The sequence below is a fragment of the Haliotis asinina genome, chromosome 5 (assembly GCF_037392515.1).
Source record: "Haliotis asinina isolate JCU_RB_2024 chromosome 5, JCU_Hal_asi_v2, whole genome shotgun sequence".
NCBI classification, from domain to species: Eukaryota; Metazoa; Mollusca; class Gastropoda; order Lepetellida; family Haliotidae; genus Haliotis; species Haliotis asinina.
In genome coordinates, this window is record NC_090284.1 from 73,715,862 (window position 1) to 73,738,365 (window position 22,504).

The 22,504-nt window shown below is 38.3% G+C and overlaps 2 protein-coding genes across 2 annotated transcripts in view; both read right to left on the reverse strand.

Annotated features, from left to right (window-relative positions):
* Window positions 1-21,366, reverse strand: part of LOC137285256 (myosin heavy chain, striated muscle-like) — a 35,274-nt gene extending 13,908 nt beyond the window's left edge. Inside the window, exons 1-4 of the mRNA XM_067817565.1 lie at window positions 21,169-21,366; window positions 20,815-20,958; window positions 20,418-20,574; window positions 20,197-20,224 (exon numbers count right to left, since the gene is read on the reverse strand). Of these exons, the coding sequence (XP_067673666.1) occupies window positions 20,197-20,224; window positions 20,418-20,574; window positions 20,815-20,958; window positions 21,169-21,366 (527 nt within the window). The remainder of the gene's footprint in view (window positions 1-20,196; window positions 20,225-20,417; window positions 20,575-20,814; window positions 20,959-21,168) is intronic.
* On the reverse strand, window positions 10,005-19,708 carry LOC137283253 (myosin heavy chain, striated muscle-like). Its single transcript, XM_067814678.1, has 23 exons — window positions 19,592-19,708; window positions 19,421-19,490; window positions 18,793-18,891; window positions 18,444-18,547; window positions 17,939-18,340; window positions 17,423-17,593; window positions 17,002-17,305; window positions 16,730-16,803; window positions 16,032-16,117; window positions 15,629-15,886; window positions 15,005-15,470; window positions 14,679-14,888; window positions 14,416-14,561; window positions 14,152-14,242; window positions 13,873-13,929; window positions 13,694-13,780; window positions 12,711-12,877; window positions 12,392-12,470; window positions 12,012-12,257; window positions 11,447-11,643; window positions 11,200-11,293; window positions 10,363-10,563; window positions 10,005-10,185 (listed from the first exon to the last, which is right to left on the reverse strand). The coding sequence occupies exons 1-23, from the start codon at window positions 19,706-19,708 to the stop codon at window positions 10,033-10,035; spliced, it is 3,879 nt and encodes a 1,292-aa protein (XP_067670779.1). The 3' UTR covers window positions 10,005-10,032.
* Window positions 21,367-22,504: the final 1,138 nt, after the last annotated feature.

The window sequence follows — 22,504 nt, forward strand, 5'->3', positions numbered from 1 at the left end:
TTAACTATATACGTATATGATATAAATGTAATGCAAAATAGGATGCCTGTTTTATTGCATTTTAGGCATGTGAAACAGATATAATACGAAAGAAAATATACTGATCAGGAATGGTAGAATATAGATGCATAGTACTACTCAGTTTCTCATATGAACAGCAACAAAAGCAACCTATAACGGTAGCAGTAATAAAATAGCGTCTAAAATTCCAATCAGTTTGCAACATTCTTATTATATTTATGCAAACAGATAGCCAGAATATAGTTGTATTGAGTCCTTGTGTGCAATGTTGGTCGGATATGCGCTGATTGTGGATAGCGAATTTACTGCAAACGATTTGTCCCTCTGTATGACCCCAGATATTTGTGAATTTTTTCAGATTTTATAAACATTGTTGATAACTGTGCATATCTTATTACTAATATGAGTATTTAACTTGAAAAGGCGGAATATTTGTCCCACGATCGCGAATACTTAAAAGCCATGAAAGTGATAGCATGTATTCTATTGTATTTCTATACATTCCTTAATATTGTTCATGATTTTAACACATTACGGATGTCAGATATCATGCTTTGAAATAATAGTTCACTGTGTTACTGACTGTAGTTTAAAAATATAATATTAAGTTTCTCAACATGTTGCATGAATGACTTTGCACTTGCAATTACATCATCTGAAATGCCATCATTTTACACATACTACCATCACATGTCTAAATAGCAAATAATGGTAGCCAAATGTAAACATGTGCACTGTAGTCTGGCATTGTTATTACCGAGGCACATCGCATAATCGATGTAGAACATTGCACCCTGGGGTAGCTGAAAACATTGGAATACCACTACAGGGTTATTCCATGTGACATTCCCCTAGCACGTGGATGTGAACACGCGGTACATTTACCCCCTGCCGTTATGGTCGAATGCATCGACTAATTAGTCGCGTGGCGCGTGTTACAGGAGCGCACGAACACAGTGAGCCAGTCTACAGTTTGTCACTGGATACGTTAATGAATTGTTAGATTGCTTACAGCTGGACAGAAAAACGCAACATAATATGTATAATACGTGTAATTGCGTATAAAGGAAATACTTAGACATTGAATTTCTTATTTCTTTTAATGCTGACATCTGTAGTTTTGCTATGCAAACAGTTTAACTAACGTAAAAATGTATTAATGATGGATATTTAGAATTATATGGAAGAGCGTGAATTAAAAACTATGAGTAGGCTGTGCTATTTACACGGATTGTTTTATCTGGTGTCAAGATGGCAAAACTAGTTTTGTTACCACGACGTTTTGTTCTATACCTAACATGCATTGAATAAGCATTGGACTTGGAATACGTGTTACAATAGAGAAGTAGCTACTGGTCGTCATAGTTGTTTAACAGACTTCCGTTTAATCTGTTTCAACAGCCCGACATTAGAAATTGAGATATTTGGCTCTTCGGATAGAAATGTTTCTAAATTAGGATGAGCTCTCATTTTCAATTAACGAACAGATTGTTGTAATAGAATGTGCTTACATCCAAGAAACTTGTGAAAACCATTTTTGAATGCGGAACTACAAAAGCAAAAAATAGTGTCCAATTAAGTGACTAAATATATCGTCGTTTGGGCTGCCAAATATCTGTCTAGGTCTTGTGTGTATTTTAGTAATTTCGCGTTTTCTTTTGCCAAAATAACAGGGACTTTGAATAACATTTGTTTAGATTTAACTTGAGCTGCTGAAGAAAGTGTCTTAATACTGTCATTTTAAGAATTCACAGTTTTAATGAATCTACAATAAGTGACTTTTAAAATATACTTGTTCTGTCGAAAGGAACGCTTGTGTTAAGTTTGTTACGGGGCGATAAATTGAAGCAGCTCATGACTTGTAGGTGTCAGACGTGTTCATTATTAAGTGTGTTGTCGTAAGTTTCTTAATTCCTTTCTAGTGGTAGTCAGTGGCTTTCGAAAGATAAATTTTCTGTTGTGAAAAGTTAGTCAAGCTTTAACAAATTCTAGCAGCAGCAAGTTGTCTTATAAATGAGGATAAATGCTTGGCATTCGTAGGAAAATGCAAAGCCTTCATACATGTCTTGAAATATATGTTTCCTTGGTCGCACAATCACACTTCATCCAAAGTATGGCATCTTCAGACGAAGAGTATAATGATTTGAAGAATTTTACCACCAGTTCCTGACATAATGAATTTTCAAACAGCCTAAGTAACGGGGTCACAAATCACACAGTACTAGTCAAGGAGAGTCGAGCGTCAGGGCAGTCTTAAAAGACAAACTGCATTTGCAAGTTAATTGTTATTAATTGGTGATTATGGACATGTTTTGGTATGGACGGAGGTATCCAGATATGTTAGATTTCGGTTTTCAAAGATTCTTGTGTACACAAGAATGGGCTGGTTAGAAATGAACAAACTGGAGGACAAGACCTCCTTATAGCACGGGCAATACGAGTAATCTGTGCTCAGCTTATAGCTATGTATTCAAAGTCGTTCTAAATTCTACTAGTCTGTCTGACGAAGGGCAGACGTGGTAATGTAAGCGAAGGTAAGATATTCGAGTCTGCTATCAACTGACCACAACAAACTCAATCAGTCCCACCGCCACCACTTGATTGTTGTTGGAATGTATCAGTATCGGTTATTTGAACCTGGAGGCGTTGGTCAGCTACAAGATTTGATGATCGTCTGTGTTACCATTTGGACATCAACGACGTGTAGGGTGGTACTTCAGTAATATGTTACTAACCCAGCAACACTAACTGGTGTCAGTCACTGCCAATTAACTACTGGCGTTCCTTGTTAACCGCTCACCTCTGTTTTGTACTCATTACTTTTGTTGTTTTCCCATACCATCACTTTGTTTCCAAGCTTTGATTCACCCGACTATGGTATGAATAATACAGACATCGACATCCATTCAACCCAACCCCTTCCTAATGTGTATCAAATCTAATTCATTGTACTTTTGAATACACAGCGTAATCGTTATTGAATACACAGTATAGTAACCAAAGCCAAGCAACAATCCAAACAGAGTCGTTTATCTGCCATCTGGTTTCTGAATCACCACTGACTCAACAACGAGTTCCTACCAAAGAGGACGATCATTGTTATTTATCTGTCAATTAGCAATCAAATCTCTGTTTGACAGCTAAAGCTAACTAAAAGGTCACATGCAACCAAACAAACATAATTAAAACACATTTATCACTTATTCATGACATATAATATACATTGCTGCTTTAAAAAAAAACAAATAAACAAAATTATAAGCGTACAATCGCGATTCAAAAGTGCAATATTTTGTATTTGGGCTTACTTCCCCCGAAACGAAGCCCTCGGGAGACCGAACCCAGTCATAGCGGGTGGATATGCACTCAAGTGTAACGACGGCTTCTGATTGGCTGTTTCATTTGCTGATATGCTGAGTGTTCATTGTGTGTACAGAAAGATGATCTGTTTGACGGGCATTTTAGAAGTATAGCCAGTCACAAGACAAGTAAGATTCTTTATGGATAACAACTTCTTTTTGTGTACTTGATGCATCGTTTCAGTATGGATTCATATACTGTTGTCAAACAAAATCATATACACTAAAAGAAGTCGTTATCCATGAAGAATGTATATAGAGATGTTGGGTTTGGAAACTACATGTTCTCTGAATTTGTGCTCGATCCAACAAAAAAAACCCATCTCAGTAGAGGTGGTAAACTACTGCGTGGCTGGAATCTGTCATTCGTCCAAGTACAAAGCAGGACTTGAAACTGACAAGAGTTTGCACCAGTTTCCGTTAGATCCAGTCATCCGAAAAAAAATGAATGTAGTTTGTTTGCAACCCACAGACATAAAAACATGTCATGTGTATCACACGTGCCTAATTACATAATGTGGCAGACACGGGACTCGGGTGCACGAGTCATAAATCAACTTATTTTCTTTATGTCGTATAGTCTGATAGGTGTTAAGTTCAAATTGCACGTGGTCAATGATTGAAGCTGTGTATTGCATTTGTCTTTAGCAGACAGGCAGACAGACACATAGGTGTGAATAAACCAGACACTGAGCTTTCTCTGTGACAGAGACTGCTTACTGCAATCAACAAGTTGTTTTACGTAACGAGTAGATTATTTACTTGTTTGTGTACACAACCAAGATTAGACTACTGCTCACGATCTCAGACGCTGGGCATACATACTGTTTCAAGCTCCGTGAACCTATTCACTGCGCATGCGTTATGGACGCAGCGCAGCACAGCTGTTGAAACCAGTTTTTCCCCCAGCGCTGGGGGGAATTAAGCGAAACGTTTGAACTCCGATTTCGCGGGCTTTTTTTTCATCGCGTTTTTTTTTCAACTTTATAGGTTAAATTGGCATTTTTTATGATTTGTTTCGGTAAGTGCATACCGATAGGTACCAGAACCTGCAAAGTTGTGTTTTACGTTGTATGTGACCTTAAACAATGATCGTCCTGAACCAGCTATCCAAATGACCACTAATTGACGTACTGCCATTCAAACAAGGATAGCTATATACTTGGTAGTACACTATACTCCTGGTGCTATAGGTATCGTTCATTTGAGAAGTGTAAAGACATCAAAGTAGCAAAGTTACTCAACAACACAATAATGATATTACATGATACGCACGGAAGTAACTGTGAAAGGTAGAGTAACATCTCGCCTTGTATATAAACTTATGTATCACGTGTGACATCTGTCCTTATGTGAAAACATTAAGAAAATATATAGAAAAATGTCTAAGGCGGATTATTTCTGTGGAAAAAATTCAAATATTTTCTTTAGTGAAGCCTGAAAAAATATTTTCAAAAGTACACAATTCGATAGTGTGGTGCCGTTTAACGTGGAAATGTAGGCGCCTTAAACAACGAAGACTTCATTAAAGACAGAATTAAGAAACGCATGAACTCAAATTAACCGTTACATATCAAAGACTTGTGATAGGAAGCTCGTCTTTTTGCCGATTTCTCGACGTCAGCAAAGACATGCCGAATTGTTGTGTTGCCGTCAATTGCTCCTTGGGGTCGGGTGATGCTGTCACTATGCACAGATTTCCACTGGACCCCGTAGTTCGGGCTAAATGGGTTTGCGAGAGTTGTGGAAGCCTGTGGTATGTAATAGAAAGGATGAGTCCAATGTAATATCTAGAAATTTCATAGTTTGCCAGTGTGAATCACATTTCGCACGCACGCACGCCCTAGTGTGTGTTATCTGTATGAAAACACTTCACGACGAAAACAATGATTTTGTTGAATGCTATGACAACTTTATAAAAACAAAATGCAAATACTAAAATTAAAACAAATTAACGTTATGGGAGCAATGTCAGGCTATTACCTTCTTCGAGGAATGTAACCATCAACATCAACTAAAACCGGTGATATATAATTCATCTGCAGATTTCCCAAGTGATGGTGTCTTTTAACAGTCTAATATACGAAAATGTGATGTATCGTTTCAGGTTTTTCACATTGCTGTATAGTCTCATTGGTCACCCAAGATAGCAAACCTGGCAACTGATAGCATAATGTGCGTCATTCTTTTTAAAAAGTCATTTAGTTAGCCAAAAATGAGCAATCAATGTATTGGTGGTTGGTCCTTTGAAAGAAGGGTGTTGTTTTTACACAGACACGACAGAGTATATTCAGTATAGATTAGTAAATGTACATACATAAACACTGCCTTTTGACAAATCAGGTCCACCTGATTCCACAATAATTCCACATAAAAGTAATTAATCAATCAACGTGTTATCGGTTAATCCTTTGATCCGATCCAGAAATGCCAAATGGGGACCTTTGTCGGGTAATCTAAGTGGCGTTACCACTAATTATACCTGTTATAAATTCATTAACTGAGCATCAAGTGAATGATGACAAATAACGTGTAGGTTTACACCACCTAACACGGACTGCAACCTACCGACTCCAAGGGATTTTGACAGAATCGCCTATGAAAACAAGGATTGTAACTCGGAAACTAGGCAAAGCAGGAGACAAAACTAAAGGATAGTAGATTGTGTGAACGTATAGTTTTCATTTGTCACAACAGCTGTCACGATTTCAGGTTTGTACAAACCTGTAAACGAAATATTTGACCTCCTGAAATATAGATGAATCCTGCATAGGCCCTTATATCTATACCTCAAATTACGCGCCGCTCTGATTGGTTGAAATTTCGTTAGGGGTTGAGAATTGTGCACTGTTGTCAAAAAGGTCGATTTAAGGTAATTAAAGATCGAAATGAATAATTTTAATGATGGGGTTTCATTTATAACGATGCCAGTGTGTGATTTATGCATTTGCATCCCCTAGAGTTTATGTGATCTTTAACATCTATTTGTAGAAGACATATACAACTTTCGTTCCATTACACATCCAGGTTCAGCTCAAAGATGATGACAAAGCTACGCATAGGCGCGTCACAGAAGAATGGGATCGCTGAAATACTTTTATATTTCACAGTAACAATACTCGATTAGTTGATGTTGGACAAAGTGTAGACTTGACAATTGCCAGAGAAACTCTGCTCCACGGCCCCGTGGCCTGTAGAGGTCCAAACATAGTACCACATACGGAACTGATATACCGTAGCATGGGTATCAATACATAGTAGACAAACAGTATCGGTGAGATGACTTGAATGAAACATTTGGTCCTGGCTAAGATAAGATAGTGTTATAAATTTTGGTCTAAAGTGGTGAATGAATTATATTTTATGTAATATATATGCACGCGTCAGCGCAGTGGTCATATCTGCAGCAAAACACACTAATCAGGGATTAACCGATTATCAGTGGATGAATTAATCACAGTCCATTGGTCAAAAGTAAGCTTTACTGGTGTAGAAAGCAGACGAGAAGAGCCTTGTTCAACATGCTTTGTTAAAAGGATTTCGTACCGGGAAGGTTAATATCTATTTTTCAGAAATCCCGGGAAGGCTACAATGTATATTTCGGGTATCCCGGGAGAGCCAATTAGGGAAATATGCAGGGAGGGCTAAAGCTGCGGTCTCGGGAGTAAAGAGATCATCATTGAAAACATTCGCTGGTTTTGAGCTTTATATCAGTGGTGTTTTTACTACAGAGACATTTAATTAGAAGAAAAAATGGAGAAAGCGTTATCTGTGCTATAATATTTAAGGTGGAAACTGAAACTGAACTGTCATAAACATTGTCGTGATGGCATGTTAGAGTTCACTTCATCGAGACAGTTCGTGTGAGAAACAAGTTTCGCCTGAACCCTAAACTCTTCGACCAAATCTAGTCATTCCATGCCGAGGTCCAGGGACTCATGTTTGATCAGAACACTCAGAAGAATGTGTAAATAACTTTATATGAATAACTTTTTGTATGATTCAATGAAGTGTGACAATGAGTTTAATAATTCATGAATTATGTCAGAGGATTTTTCTTGTTTTTAAAAAATGTATGCCTATAAAATTTCTTCACTTACTACAAATTTTCATATGTGCCCAATTAAGAGTAACCACGTTAATCCTGTATTCTTTGTAATTTGTCAGAGTCTCCGAGTGGATTGTGCTATGTTCATTCAGCCATAACATTGCATTGGAAGTACCACGAAGGGTATGCTCATTGAACCGAGAAGCGTCACGATTTTAGCCTTCCCGGTCATGAACCGTTCAAGGGATTACCAATCAATACGTATACTGATTGTTAATTGTTATCAAACTCATCAGTGGATATCATGAACATCGTTGTCACGGCTCATCTGACCAACGAGATATGACACCTTTATGAAATACTGATTGGAGTAACCGACTTATAACATTCCGGAACGATATATATTTGAAAATAGTGTCTCGTTACAGACGCGTAACGTCGAACAGGTATCTATGTCGAAGCTTTTCACGTATGGGACATGTGGATAGTGATGGACAGATTTCCCCAAACAAGATAACTGGTCACGATCTATAGTGGTATACATCAATTTCTGGTAGAAATGACGATATTTGAAATTTTGCATAATGTTGTCCTTCATTTTCTTTGGAGAAATTGTGAAAGAGTTCAACAGCATTGGTAAGTTTGTTGCTTGCGTCAAGATATCTGACAATCGAAATCAAATATTTCAAAACGGTACGCCTTTGGTTACATGTATTCTGTTTAAATATATGCAGCAAAAGCTGTAAGATAAAGACACCGATACTGAAAAAATCACCATGATTACATGATCATTTTGCATAAAATTTGTCTGAATTACATTACATTTTCTGAAAGTCATATTTTTGGTATTTCGTGACCGAACCGCCGGTATATTGAACCAAAATATCGATATCATGTCCGGATGGATTTTGTCCTGTTGCCAGTTTTGTTTATGATCCTACTGATCGTAAAAACCTAACGTTTTGTCCAAACTGACAGACTTAAATATACAGCATAGCTAGCACTCATAAATCGTGTAAAATCGTGAATTATCTAATACAAATAAGTATTCATTATGATCAAACATGTAAAGAAACTGGTTAGAACTATTTTATGAAAAGATAATGATATAACTGATTAAAGAAAAGTCCACAACAACAATTCTTCTAAACATGTTTATGGTGTTGACACTTATGGCCACTCTTTTATGACCTCGAGTTGCCTTCTCCAACATGAATAGGAACGGGCAGATACAAGATGTATTTTGGGGGGATGTAGTCTGTTTTAACTGAAATACACTTCTTTTTGCAATGTTACATACATGAGGATTTTACAACAGCTCTTTTTGCATAATTTATTATGTTAAATTGCAAAAATGTCCAAATCCTACTACAAAAGTCTGCTCTTTAATACAACGTAGAAATGACAGTTTATATTACTAAATCACTGCTTTTGTATTTCATAAACGCCTGCTCCTGTATGCTCATTTTTCCCTCTTAACTTAAAATGAGTGACCTTGTGTCATATTATGGCTGTGTAAAGTCGTATGCCTGTGTATGTACAGTGGTGAGGCGTAAATCAAATATCTGTCTGTTTGTGTAAGCACACATTGTGCCATGCGTTACTCCCTTCATGCAACATGATACGGCTGATCATGGACTACACCTGCATTTGTAAGGCTCAGACATGTCAGAACAGTGGACCTGTTGAAATCGGGACATTTTAGAAGTTGTGAAGTACAATACACAACAAACTTTATGGATAACTTCTTTACTTCTGTTATTCGTGAGTGCGACGTTTCGATAAGGAATTCCTGTTTGACAACGGTACAAGAATTTGTATGGAGTTGAAGTAGATTGAAAATATATGAAACGTAAAAACCTACTGTAACTGAGAACTTTATCCTTTCTTACCGAGCAGTTATCGATACTCAGTTCCTCCATTTCAATGCGTCATACATTCCATGATTCCCCGTGGGATTTCATTCCAACCTACGCTTGTCATAGGAATCGGCTTACTTCAAGTTCTATGAGGTAGTCATCTTACCCATAATGTGTGAGACGCTGCTCATATCAACACAGTTTATAATTTACCCCGCATTCGATTATTGACAGATGAACTGCAGTATCGCTGATAATATGTTAACGAAGGTCAGAACATCACCTTCCAGGTCATAAAGGTGCAGTAAACAAGACTAAATAAACAAACACTAATCGCTACCTGCCACATCCGAGCACATATGGGCAGTTCGATCGCCCACGGTACAACACTTCATTTCAAACAACAAAAATACACCATTTCAAGTTATGTACATACAGCTTTATTGCATACAAAAGAGACAGTAATTTGACATTGCAATGGTAAATACACACAGACAACTACTCTGTGGAGCAGTTCACAGAATATTTCTCGAAATTGAAATTGCAGTTAAAGTGGAATACATATTAGTGAAAAGAAAATTATTATCGAGTCAATTTGATAATCAATTTTAAGGGTTAACACCGAATCTCAAACATGCGGCTTATAAGTCGGTCTCATAATCCTTGGGATAGACCATGGGTGATAGTTTATCTGTTCAAGATGCATGTCGAAAGAGTCCATCCTCATCCTATCCATGAATCAGATTTAGTAGAAGCTGTCGGAGTGGGCATTGTAGGTGCGGGACTTCCTGCTGTAGCTTTCCATGGTTTCCTCGGCCATACTGGCTCTAGTCTGAGCATCCTCCAACTCCTGTTTCACCTTGCGGTATCTGTTCAAGTTCGTGTTTGCCATCTCCTCCTGTGTAAGAGAAATATGGATTTTAGGAATGGGCGAAAAATGAGAAAACGGTTGTCAAGCTCGTCGCTGAATCTTCACGCTAAAGTATAAGTACACAGAGCACCATTGTTACTTCTTTCCATATATACCTTATTGAATATGTAGACTTTTCAATGTGCAGAAGGTCGTCATACTTACAGCATTTGCCAGTTGGGATTTGTATATCATCATCTGGCCGCTCTGTTTGTCAATTATGTCCTGTAGTTTGTCAATGGTTTTCTTGTCTTCATCTATCTTGTAGGTCATCTCCTTTACACGGCGCTCGTAATGGCGACAATTCTTGACAGATTCACCATGGCTTATCTGCTCCCGCTCAAGCTCATCCTCAAGGTCTCTCACCTGCGGAAGAAAAAAACTCGTAGAGATTATTAGCCGCATACATATCATCCTTTACATACATGGATTTGGAATACATAGTTTTGTGATGACAGCAGCCATGTTACATATCTCTGATGTACGATATTTATGATGCCAAAATATATGAAAATACTATGGACCATCTTTTAAAATTCATACTTTATTAGTTTCTTTCCCTTATATAACTTTTCACATCGCCAAAGAAAGCGAACATTATTTCATTATTGTGGAACATTTTATTTGAAGAATTGGTTTACATTAGCATTCACAAATCATACATGTATGTAACTTATAAGTGCGTTTTATATATATGCTTTGGGTGTCTTATTTAAAGACCTTTGAGATCGAATCGTTGTTCATTTCTTGTGTGAAAAAACAAGTGCGATAGCAGGTTTATCACAATGCATAGTAATAATGATGATGATAGCACGATAACGTGTTCAACAACATTGTTATGTTTAATGTAATGAAAGTTTGGATAGATGATAAACATGTTGTTTTGGTTGAGTGCGCTGTTGGAAAGAATAATACAACGTTCAAAACTTTGACTAACTTTGATAATTCCCTTAGTTCATAGCATATAAAATGTCATGCTTTAATGTTCAGGGAGCAACTTACCATTTTAGCTTTGGCCATCTCAAACGAACTGGCTTTAGCAATAGCTGTAGACAGGTTTTGTTCAGCTTCGTTAAGTTTGATCTGCATTCGGCGCCTGAAAATAAAGCATCATTGTGACTGACCATATGAAAAATAGTTGTTTTTTACCACCAAACATCTGTTACTATGGCTGCTGTAATGGCAATCTAACCTCAGGCTCAGATATCCATGATCCTTCAAACACGTTGTGTAGTATGAATTTCCCTACCTGGACTCCTCCAGCTCTTCTACCCTGACCGTGCCTTCGGTCTCGTACTTGGATCTCCACTGAAGCATCTCCTGGTGTGACTTTGACAGCTGGCGTTGTAGAGCTGCTCGAGCCTCCTGCTCCTCCTCAAGCTGTTCCCTAAGGCTGATCATTTCAGTGTTCATGTTCCTTATCTCAGTCTGGAGTCGCTGACGCACCTAAGGATACAAATGTTAGGTTAGGGAATGTGACAAAACCCGCAGTTTTGTCTATAGTGTGTTATTGGTCTCTTGTATGTCTATTTCTCTTATGCTTCACCTACTGAAGTTTTTTCCTCAAATTTCAAACTGAGTTTGACAAACTGAAATAGCCGAAGTTCTAACTCAACTGTGTAGTTAAAATATAAAAACGCCCACATAAACTTACGTAATCTATCCACTAAACTCAAATCGCCTGCTATGGTCCAGTTTAATATCGATTTTAGTTCATTCTGGAAAATACATTTGCCTGTGTTTTCTCAAATTTGTTGCAGCAGGCCCTGATGGTCGGCTGGTAAATTAAAATCTTGCAAAACACTGATACATACTCTCTGTTCGTCATCCGAGGTACGTTTCATCTCTTCTACTTGGACACACAGAGACGATTTCTCCTTGCTGAGCTTTCCAATTCGGTTTTCAGTCTCCTCTAATTGACGGGTAAGGTCAGCAGCCTCAGCCATGAATTTGTTCTTCTCTGTCTGCAGGTCGCTTATCTGAATGGATGCTTCTTCAACCTGTGTATTCAGCTCAGCCATTTGGGTTTGCATCTGCTTGGACATCACCCCGGAACATCCCTGTACACGAAACATAAAATGAAAAATGATGGTACCTAGAAGATATATGCTCGTTAAATGTTTATGCAAATATTGATTATTATATGTGTTGTATTTGGATGAATTATTCAAACAAACAGTGACTTGTAAACTACCTTGTTTTTCTTGGCATGTTCAACCTCATTTTGCAGTTCATCAACGTCAGCCTTTAGTTGGTTCTTTTCCTTCTCTAATCTGGAAGATAACACGGCTATTATATTTCAAAGTACATATGACCATCAGGTTTCACCAATAATTAAGTAGATACCACTTGTTTGTTTGTTTCCTGTTTCTTACGGTGAAGGCACGTTTAGTTAGGTTATTCGTTTTTATACCAATCTACGTTTTAATTTCTGTTTTTAATTGTGTACCATCATTTACATGATGTCATAGTTATGTGAGACTCATTGCCCTTATACGTTATTGGAGGCTTACCTTTGTTTGACCTTCTGAAGTTGTTCCATCTGATCAGTCATCTCAGCCATGGCATCCTTCTGCTTCTTGCGGAAGTTGGCTATCTGAGACTCATGTTGGGATGATGCCTCTTCCATGTCATGCTTCAACTTTTGAATCTCCGTGTCACGCTTCTTGATAACGTCTGACTGTTGGAATGGGTTAAACCGTTTATTAGTTCAGTCCTACGAACACAACTTAATTATAAGTGACATTTGCTTTATAGTTTTAAAGTATCTTTTCGGCAAAATACAATGGCAGATAAAACATAGATCTGTGTAGTTTAACACATATTTGCTATAGTGATAGAAGTTATTCTAGTAGCCCAAACAGTAAAAGATCTGGGTGTCCTGATAGATTCTACACTTTCTATACGGCCACACGTGAGTAACATATGTAAGATCTGTTATCATCACATAAAGAATATCTCCAGCATACGCCACCTATTAAAAGTGACGCAACACACCATCTTTTTTAAGATGTATGGTGTTGTCCCGCTTAGACGACTGTAACAGTTTGCTTGGGAACATGACGAAAGTCTTGCTCTCCAGGTTGCAAAAAGTCCAAAATGCAGCTGCCACATTGATCTGCAGAACCACTAAACATAGCCACACACCCAATCTACACTGGTTACCACTCCCAGCAAGGATAGAATATAAGATCAGCCAGTCAGTCACTGCTTATCGTCACAAATGCACGTCTCAAGACACATGGACACCGACGTTTTTTCCTATTTGTCAGCTATCCCCTGGAACAACCTGCATGTTTCTGTCAAAGAATCCCTCTCAATAACTAGGTTCCAGGTTAAAAACTTTCCTGTTCAAGAAGCACAATGGCCTCTAAATGAATTCCTGTTGTAAATATGTATATGTGTCAGCGCCATGAGCAACCACTTGGTGATTGGATATGGGGCGCTATACAAATGGACTTATTAATATTATTGCCAAATTTTGATGTCATCCCACCTGAGAAGTAATTGTGGAGTTTGCTTCTTCCAGACCTTGTGTCATATTGTCCAGGTCATTGGCTAACTGTGTTCTCTGCTTTTCCACCTGAAAGAGTACGTAACAATGTAGTGAGTGACAAGTATTTTCATATGCACTTCATTACATTTCCGGCACTAGAAAAGCAGATCATGCTTTACCTTTGACCTTGTCTGTCGCTCAGATTCCAGTTGTTCCTGACACTCATCAAGGTTACTCTGCAAAAAAAATATATGAGTAATTTTGTTGAGATGTTTATACATAAATTTATATTTAAATCTTTTGGTTATTTAACATTACTTAAAAGTACATTTTAAGTACTTTGAGTGTTCATGTCTAATCAGTTTTTCCCTTGACAGATCAGTCCTTTTTCTCTGAAATAATGTTCAAACATATCGGCCCAAAGAAGCATGGATGTTTGTGATATGAATCACAGTTACCTGAAGATCTTTTATTTTCTTCTGTTGTTGGTTACCATGTGTTTCTGACTCCTCCAAAAGAGACATAAGCCCTGCTATTTCCTTTTCCTTCCTGAAAATAGGCATATATAGGTAATGTGACTGTAACAAGATAAATGCAACTTAGGATACCTGTAATACAAAGGTGAACAAGAGAACAGAATCTTAATATCAGCTGAATGCATCTCAATGCTGAGTTAAAGAATACGTTTTTATGTGCAGTGATTTATGTGACGTAAGGCTCACTTCTTTATCGTTTCCTCTGCACTTGTCTTCATACTATTCAGATCTTCACAGTTGCTCTGGCAGGCCTTCAAGTCCTGTTCAAGTTTTTTCTTGGCCTTTTCCACATCACCACGCACCTTCTTTTCATGTTCAAAACTGGTTTCAAGCTGAAAAAGATTTTGTATGTATGAAATATTGGCTGGCAAAGTCATAGATTATACAAAATTGATTTTTATAACAATCAACATTATGTACCACAAATTTATGCTTCTGAAGTAGCCCACCTCTCTAATAGCACCCTCTAGTTTCTGCCTTAATTTGTTGAGATTTGCACATTTGCCCTCCTCTGTCTCCAGGTCTGATTTGGTCTTGGCAAGTTGATCTTCAGCGTCCTTCTTTCCCTTTGTGAGCTTGGCAACAGTTTCTCCCAACTGTGTAGTTTCATCTGTGAGAGATCGGATTTGCGAATCTTTCGCCTTGATGTCATGTTGACTCTGAACAGAAAGGAACGTTATTTATTTCTCACTTGAATATAGTTCTTTCAAATGTGACTTTGTTGGTTTGGTTATTTATCAAACAAAAAAATGGATGGATCTAAATGAACATTTACCTTTGCCACTGCTTCCTCAAGAGATTCTACATTTGTCTTGAGGCCACATATTTCCATGTCCATCTGTTTTTGTTTTTCACTCAGCATGGCATTATTAGATTCTTCCTCTAGTACACGATCATTCAGCTCCTTTATGTGGGCATCAGTTTCTTCCTTTTGTTTCAGGAGCTGCTCTATCCTCTCTTCACAGTCATCGATGGTATCCTGTTGGGTTTGAACCTGTAGGAACAAGTTGTTCTTGGCCTCTGTTAAGGTCACGCTCTGTTCCTCGAGCTCTTTGCATCTCTGTGTCACCTTCTCAAGTTCATCCTTTGTTTTACCAAGTGCCTCCTCCTTTTGTTTCATCTCATCTTCAGCTGCAGCAACACTGAGGAGTGGCTTGACCTTGGTGTAGAATCTCCACCAGCACCAGTTTCTCATGGCCAGCCATTTACGGATATTCTTCTGGATAAGTTCCAATGCAACTCTGAGAACAATGTAAGTATTTCTTGGTACAGAATACTCAAAGCTATTTATGAAGCTTGTTTATCGACAAACATAAACACGTTCTGATTCTTAAATGAGCAAAAAAAATTCTTCCTCATTTCTCTCACTTTAGGCTATATCAACACGGACAAAGCATACCTCTTATCATGGAGATTCTTCAGATATTTCCTCATAAGGTATCCACGAATGTGAGCTTGGAACAGAGCAACAATCACCGACAGCCTTTCATCACGGATCTCTTCCAAGTAGCCAAGGACTCCAGATTTGAAGAACACTTTAGTGTTGCCCAGACGGTATTCATCCTGACCCATCTCCAGGGCTTCTAAAATCTTGCCAGACACCACCTTTCCCTCAACAAATCCTTCAGGGATGGCATTTGGAGCCAAGATCGAATATCTGGAAACGAAGTCAGCTCCTTATATCACCTCTGGCTAGTCATCTCTACATTGTTGTTCAGTTAACATCAAGACACACCACGCCGAGGAGTGATTGAAACATGAACGTTTCAGTTTAAGGACATAATATAGAATACTATACCTACCTCTGTTTGAATTCAGAGTATATTATCCTGCTGGGAAAACCCTTTCTGCAGATACGGATTCCCTCAAGTACGCCATTACATTGTAGCTGGTGGAGCACAAGGCCAGCGTCAATTAGACCTAGAAGTGCACACTTCAGGGTTAAATACTGACTTGATTGCAATAAGTATTGAACGTTTAGTTACAAAATAAGTATCATCTACAACTATTCAACTACGTCTTCCAATCATATACCTTACCTGGCGTCAATCAAACTGAGAAGCATATACTCATGCACTTCAGTATCAAGTTTTGAATATGTGTATTAAAACGCGTTATTTAATTATCCAATTAAATACCATGAGGTCTGGTTATTTTCCATACCTGGAGTCTTGGTCTCATTGGGAATGATGCAGCGCACAAAGTGAGGATGTGTGGAGTACAGATTCTTCATCAGTTTGTTCAGTGATTCCTAATGCATGAACGATATTTTTAGTTTTCGAAACTGTAATTGTTGCAATATCATATATGGCAAAGCCAACACAAAGGACATGAAATGAGCCTTTCAACACACCATAAAAACGCCCATGAATAGTAGTATCAGCTTTTTTTCTAGTAGTGGACGCGTCAACGTTACCATAGTTTTCATTAATCAAAAATATTCATTGATGGAAATTAACATATACATGTTCACGCAATGTAAGTAGTGCAATTATTATACCCTGTGAGTAGCAGAAATGGTCTGGAAGGCAGAGCTCTTCTTTTTCTTCTTACCACCGGTCGCCTCAGCAGCTTCTGTATCGAGAAATCGAGAAACAAATGGATGTCATTGCATTCTGTAGTCTGGAATTGCCATCTCAAACAAACCATCATTTATTGAAATTAATAATCAAACCATATATTTCCTATCAATGTTTATAATGCCGAGTTTAGTGTAAGAGACTATGATGATTTTGTAAATCAACATGTAAAGAAGAGTTGCTAAAAACAAACCTCCAGCAGGTGGAGAGAAGAGCAGCTGGACAAGTGGCTCCTTGGACTGTTTTAGGAGATCCACAATTGTCTCGTTGACAGGGTCCTTATTCTTCTCAAGCCAGCCTCCGATGTTGTAGGGAACCGTACCAGCATAGTGCTTCAAGGCGAAGTCGCCGTGCTGACCACCTTTCATTGACTTATTTGGCTTAAGGAAGTTGGGAGATTTGCCCATGTGGTTCTCGGTTAATTTGTCCTTGAAAGTCTTGTCCGATGCTTTGGGAAACATACACTCTTCTTCCAAGATTGAAAGGATGCCAAGGGGCTGAAACAGAGGGAATGCACCGATGAATATGATTAAAGAAGAGGAAGTAAAACTCTGATGCATGTGGTAACGAGCAAGACGCAGATTCACATTTCTGTATGACAACACAAAACAGACCTTTTCAATAAGCTCAATGCAAGCCTGAAGATCCATTCCAAAGTCAATGAACTCCCATTGAATGCCTTCTTTTTTATATTCTTCCTGCTCCAGCACAAACATGTGGTGGTTGAAGAACTGCTGAAGTCGTTCATTGGTGTAGTTGATGCACAGCTGTTCAAAGCTGTTGAACTGAAAACAAGAGTTACGAATGCAGAAATAACTATCTCAAATTCTGCACATTGGAATTCCTTATTTCATCATAGGAACCATCTAGTATAGGTGGCTTAGCTTAGTACTTTCAAGTAATGCAGTCATCAAATACAAAGCATATGGAGTATTTGTAATTGAGAATGTCACATATGACTGTAGTTTAATTCCTAATGCCATACTACGTAACATTAGTGTAAATACAAAAGGATGTGGAACTGACTGAGGGAAACACATCATTATTTAAAATTGGGGATTTTGGACATTTTATGTTCTTTCATTCCCATTCAAACAATAGATTACCTAAAGGTAAGGATGTACACTCACATCAAAGATTTCGAAACCTGCAATATCCAGAACACCAATGAAGAACTGCCTCGGTTTCTTGGTGTCCAGGGAATGGTTGACTCTCTTGACTAGCCAGTTAAAGAGACGATCGTAGAGGGACTTTGCCAAAGCACCGATAGAGTAAAGAACCTGATCCTTCGTTCGTCCTTGGGTGACGTAGTCCATGGCCACCTTGATCTTGGGTTTACACAGAGCCTTCAGGAAGTCACCACAGTTGACACCCAACAAGAAGGAAACCTTCTCAGCCTCAGCAGTTCCATCAGATTCGGCCTGTTCTCCCTTCTGCTTGAACTTCATCTCGCCCATGTGGAGGATAGATCCTGTGCACTTGTAGGCGCTGGTTTTCTCCTCAGGAGTAAATCCGAGCACATCAAAGGCAGCCTATAAACGGAATATAGATGTGATTTCTGGTATATATATAAAGTAGATATTAATATGTGTGTTTGATTATTAATAAAATATAAAAAAAATCTAAATTATTTACGTCTGTCATCTTCATCTCCTCTACATCGTCGATGCCGTTGACCGTGAGTACTCCTTGATTGATAAAGGAGAACAAACCAGAATCGGGATTGGCCACGATTGTCTCTGAAATTAACATATGCTGTGATAATTAATGCAATGAAACCAATATTTTCGAATGCCTTTTGAATAGATGGTTGTCGGCATGATTGTGTGCATAGTAAAATTATTAACTGGATCACATAAAGTCTGTTTTAAATTATATCTAGAATTGCCAGGCCTGATTTACTGTTACCTGATATTGTTTGCAGATGTAGTGTACATTAATTGATGATGACTATAATACTATATAAGCGATCTCTGTTACCTACCTGCAACTGATGGTATTGCTCCAGACAGCATCTGGTAAAAGATGTGGTAGTTCCTCTCAACAGATTGCTGGTAAGTAACACGAGATTTCTCCAACAAATCTGCAATGAGACGTACCAGTATTGTATATTAGAAACTATCATGATAAGGAAAATGTCTGGTGTGTGATGGTGTCACCTTGCGTACACATCAATACCTTTTATGACAAGATATCCCCAATAAATATGTTACAAGACAGGATTATATTGGTATTTGGTATTTAAAAGCTACTTGGGATACACTTATGTCCGGTACAACGGTGTTGTCGACGGTAGGCAGTAACACAAAGATAGTGTTTATGTGAACATCAAAGGCTACTTACATGTTTCAATGTCGGCGCCAGCAATTTTCCCGGAAGAGGCGAAGTGGATTCGAACAAATTTACCCTGCATAATAATTTAAAACGACTTGTATAATATTATTCCAAAGCATTTCTATACATTATGAACAAATATTCACGGGAAAAATACGCAACAAGATCACTCGTATGATAATATAGATTGAATACAGCTGTTTTCGTCACTCTGTACTAACAAGAGATAAGTCTTGATGTCAAATGCAGACTTACGAATCTGGAGGAGTTGTTGTTACGTGACGTCTTGGCGTTACCATATGCTTCAAGAACAGGGTTAGCCTGCACAATCTGATCCTCTAACGAACCCTGCAATAAAACATCACGTTTATTAACTGAAGTGAACATTTGGGGAAAGGAAAACTAACCAAATAAAGTTTCATGAAATCACTGTCTCAACATTTACATACCTTCTTTTCCTCTTGTTCCCCTTCTCCCTTGGAAGCGGCGGCAACAAAGGCGAAGTAGGCGATGACCTTCTTGGTGTTCTCAGTTTTTCCGGCCCCAGATTCACCACTGTATAACATACCACATTGTTGATAAGTCTTTAAAATGTAATCCGTATTTTGACGTGAAATGATATCATTTTATCTGTCTTAAAGAAGTGGTTAGGGCGTTTTACGCCGGCGGCCTGGCCTCGATTCCCCATATGGGTACAATGTGTGAAGCCATTCCTTGTATCCGTGATATTGCTGGAATATTGTTAAAGGCGGATTAAAACTGAACTCATTCAGTCACTCAGTTTTATTCGCGACCACTGAACATAAACAATGGGGAAATGGATATGATATATATTATGTAATAAATACAAAACTGTGCTCATTGGTACGAATGACACAGCTTGTTTAATGATTTCATGACCAATGCACTATTCGTCGATGTATTTTTCTGTTAATTTCATTAATGTTAGACACACAAACTTATACCAACAAAGACAGACTTTGCATATATAAATATAAATATGCTATAACTAAAGAATAACTTAATACGAATTGAAAGGGACTGAAATACTTACGTAATCAACATAGACTGGTTTTCACGATCTGAAATATAACCAAAGCATCTTACATAAGAAAATTAGTTCTAACATCATTTCCAGCTTATAACTGCGACCAACCAGGCATCTAAATCCATAAGCAATAGACCCCAGGGTAATTAGTGAACAACGTCTTCGTTGTTTCGTACTGAAAAAATGTAATCATCATTCCAACCTAAAATTACATTAATGCTACTCACCCTGAACCATAAACTGGTAGGCGTTGTCAGAGACGGAGAACAAGTGAGGTGGCATCTCGGTCTTCCTCTTGCCTCTGTACTTGGCCACGATGGATGGGGTGTAGATGGGGAGACGGCGGTAGGGGTTGATGGCGATACAGAACAGCCCAGAATAGGTCTGTAACAATGCGTTTTATTTTGGCCTAATGTTAATGCGGGGAATGCTAACGTATTTCAATATTTGATGATGAATTATTAAATGACACATTATGAAACAAAGTCTAATTTTCCAAACATCTTTTCATTTAGGATACGTTCACACTGAAACGGTACATTCCAATGATGATGAAAACGCTTGTAATATAACACATAGTACATGGAACAATCTTCTACACATTTCAATATCAGGATTACTCACGTAGATCAACCCAGAAGTATATCTGGCTCTCAAGTTGTACAGGACGCTGGCCTCGTTGAGGAAGGTCATGTTGGCAATGTCCTCGATCTTTTCGTACTTAGGAGGGTTCATCGACTGGATGTCGTCCTTCTTAAACGTCTTCGTCTGAAAATGAAAGGTTTCATTTGTTTAGTTTCATTCATGACATTCCAGGGATGCACTGTAAAACAAGTAAAGTACTTGAAGTAACGTTTCTGTTCTTACGAAAGTCTGTGACATAAAATGACTATCCACTGCTGCATAATCGCACGTGATTTCGATACACCATCTCTTTATCGGATATTCATACTGGTTCATATCTTGTCGAAATCGCACCTGCTTTGAGTCAACAAGGAGGACTGTGACGTCATCGCCTGCTGTACTCTGTATTTCAGCGGCAACAAATCCCTGCTCTTCATCGGGCGCCCAGCAAGATTTCTTGGCGTCGAAGCTTTTAGTCTGCTCCTTCATCAGCTTCTTGCGGTCTACAGCAAGATACTGCATCTCGGGATCGGCAGGGTCGTAGGATGCCATGCTGACGTGAGTCGAAATACGACGAAATCAAGAAAGACTGTAATCGATCAACTCTGCTGAACTGAAACAAAATGCTCTAGGTAACCTTGATGGTGTATTTTGTTGTCATGCCTACATGGTTTAGCATACACGTACTAAAGTTACTTTATTTAGGCTGGGACAATCTCTACTCCTTGCTAATGCATGACACAATCAGGTAATAGGGTATCAGAATTAGAATCAGGTAATGCTGTATGCATGTGTCTGTGTTACAAATGTCAATACCCATGAAGATTGGTTGAACTTGGGCGTATCCCATTTGCGTAGATTGACGCTCATGCTGTTGGTCACTAAATTGTCTGGTGAAGACTCGTTTATCTGCAGACCACCTCCATATGACTGGAATATTGCTGAGTGTGGTATGAAACTAAACTCACTCACTCATTTACTTCATGTCCGACTAGTAATGACACCTTATCGAATTCAGATCTGTTCAGATCAATTTCATTTCTCTAATACACGTATACACCTAAACATCCCACATGATAGCATATTTGTCGACACTTTATAAACTGAAAACACACTGCATACTTACGAGTGCTGCTCTGATCTCCTCACATGTTGTACCCCTTATATACCCCGCCTGGCTGGTGTGTTATGTAAGCTGTATACGATTGGTCGGGTTCCTCTGCCAGACGAATGACATAACCGCTTTCTGAATACGGCAGCATGCTAAGATGGAATCGATTTACACAGCTTGAAGTCAGTGTCTGTAACATACAGAATTATTGTCGCATATTACGAATTACGAATTATTGTACATACTATTTACTAACGATTTAAACGGTACTGATACATCCACACCAACGATTTACTTTCACAAAGAATCCTAGTTTACAATGATGGTGTATAATTAATAAAGCATCACGGCGATATAGTAATATGGTTCAGTAGCTGGTATATGTATTTAGCCTTCTGTCAAAGAGATATTACGGAAGAAACACAGTTTGCTCAAAGTCAGTAAGTCGGATTCGGAAAGTAGTGGGTATACTGTGTACAGATATATAGGGTTTTGTTTTGAAATATTTAGTACCATTCATCGTATGATTCACTTTCTCACAGCACCAAAAACGTATAAAAAGGGTATGCATTATCTAAG

What these genes read in the sequence shown, in the direction of transcription:
- LOC137283253 (XM_067814678.1), bottom strand. Translation starts at nt 19,708, where the DNA reads ATGTTATACAGTGGTGAATCTGGGGCCGGAAAAACTGAGAACACCAAG. An exon ending in AGGAGATGAAGATGACAGAC is followed by an intron (nt 18,341 to 18,443) that starts GTAAATAATTTA and finishes TTCCGTTTATAG; the next exon opens with GCTGCCTTTGATGTGCTCGG. An exon ending in GCATTGAGCTTATTGAAAAG is followed by an intron (nt 17,306 to 17,422) that starts GTCTGTTTTGTG and finishes CCTCTGTTTCAG; the next exon opens with CCCCTTGGCATCCTTTCAAT.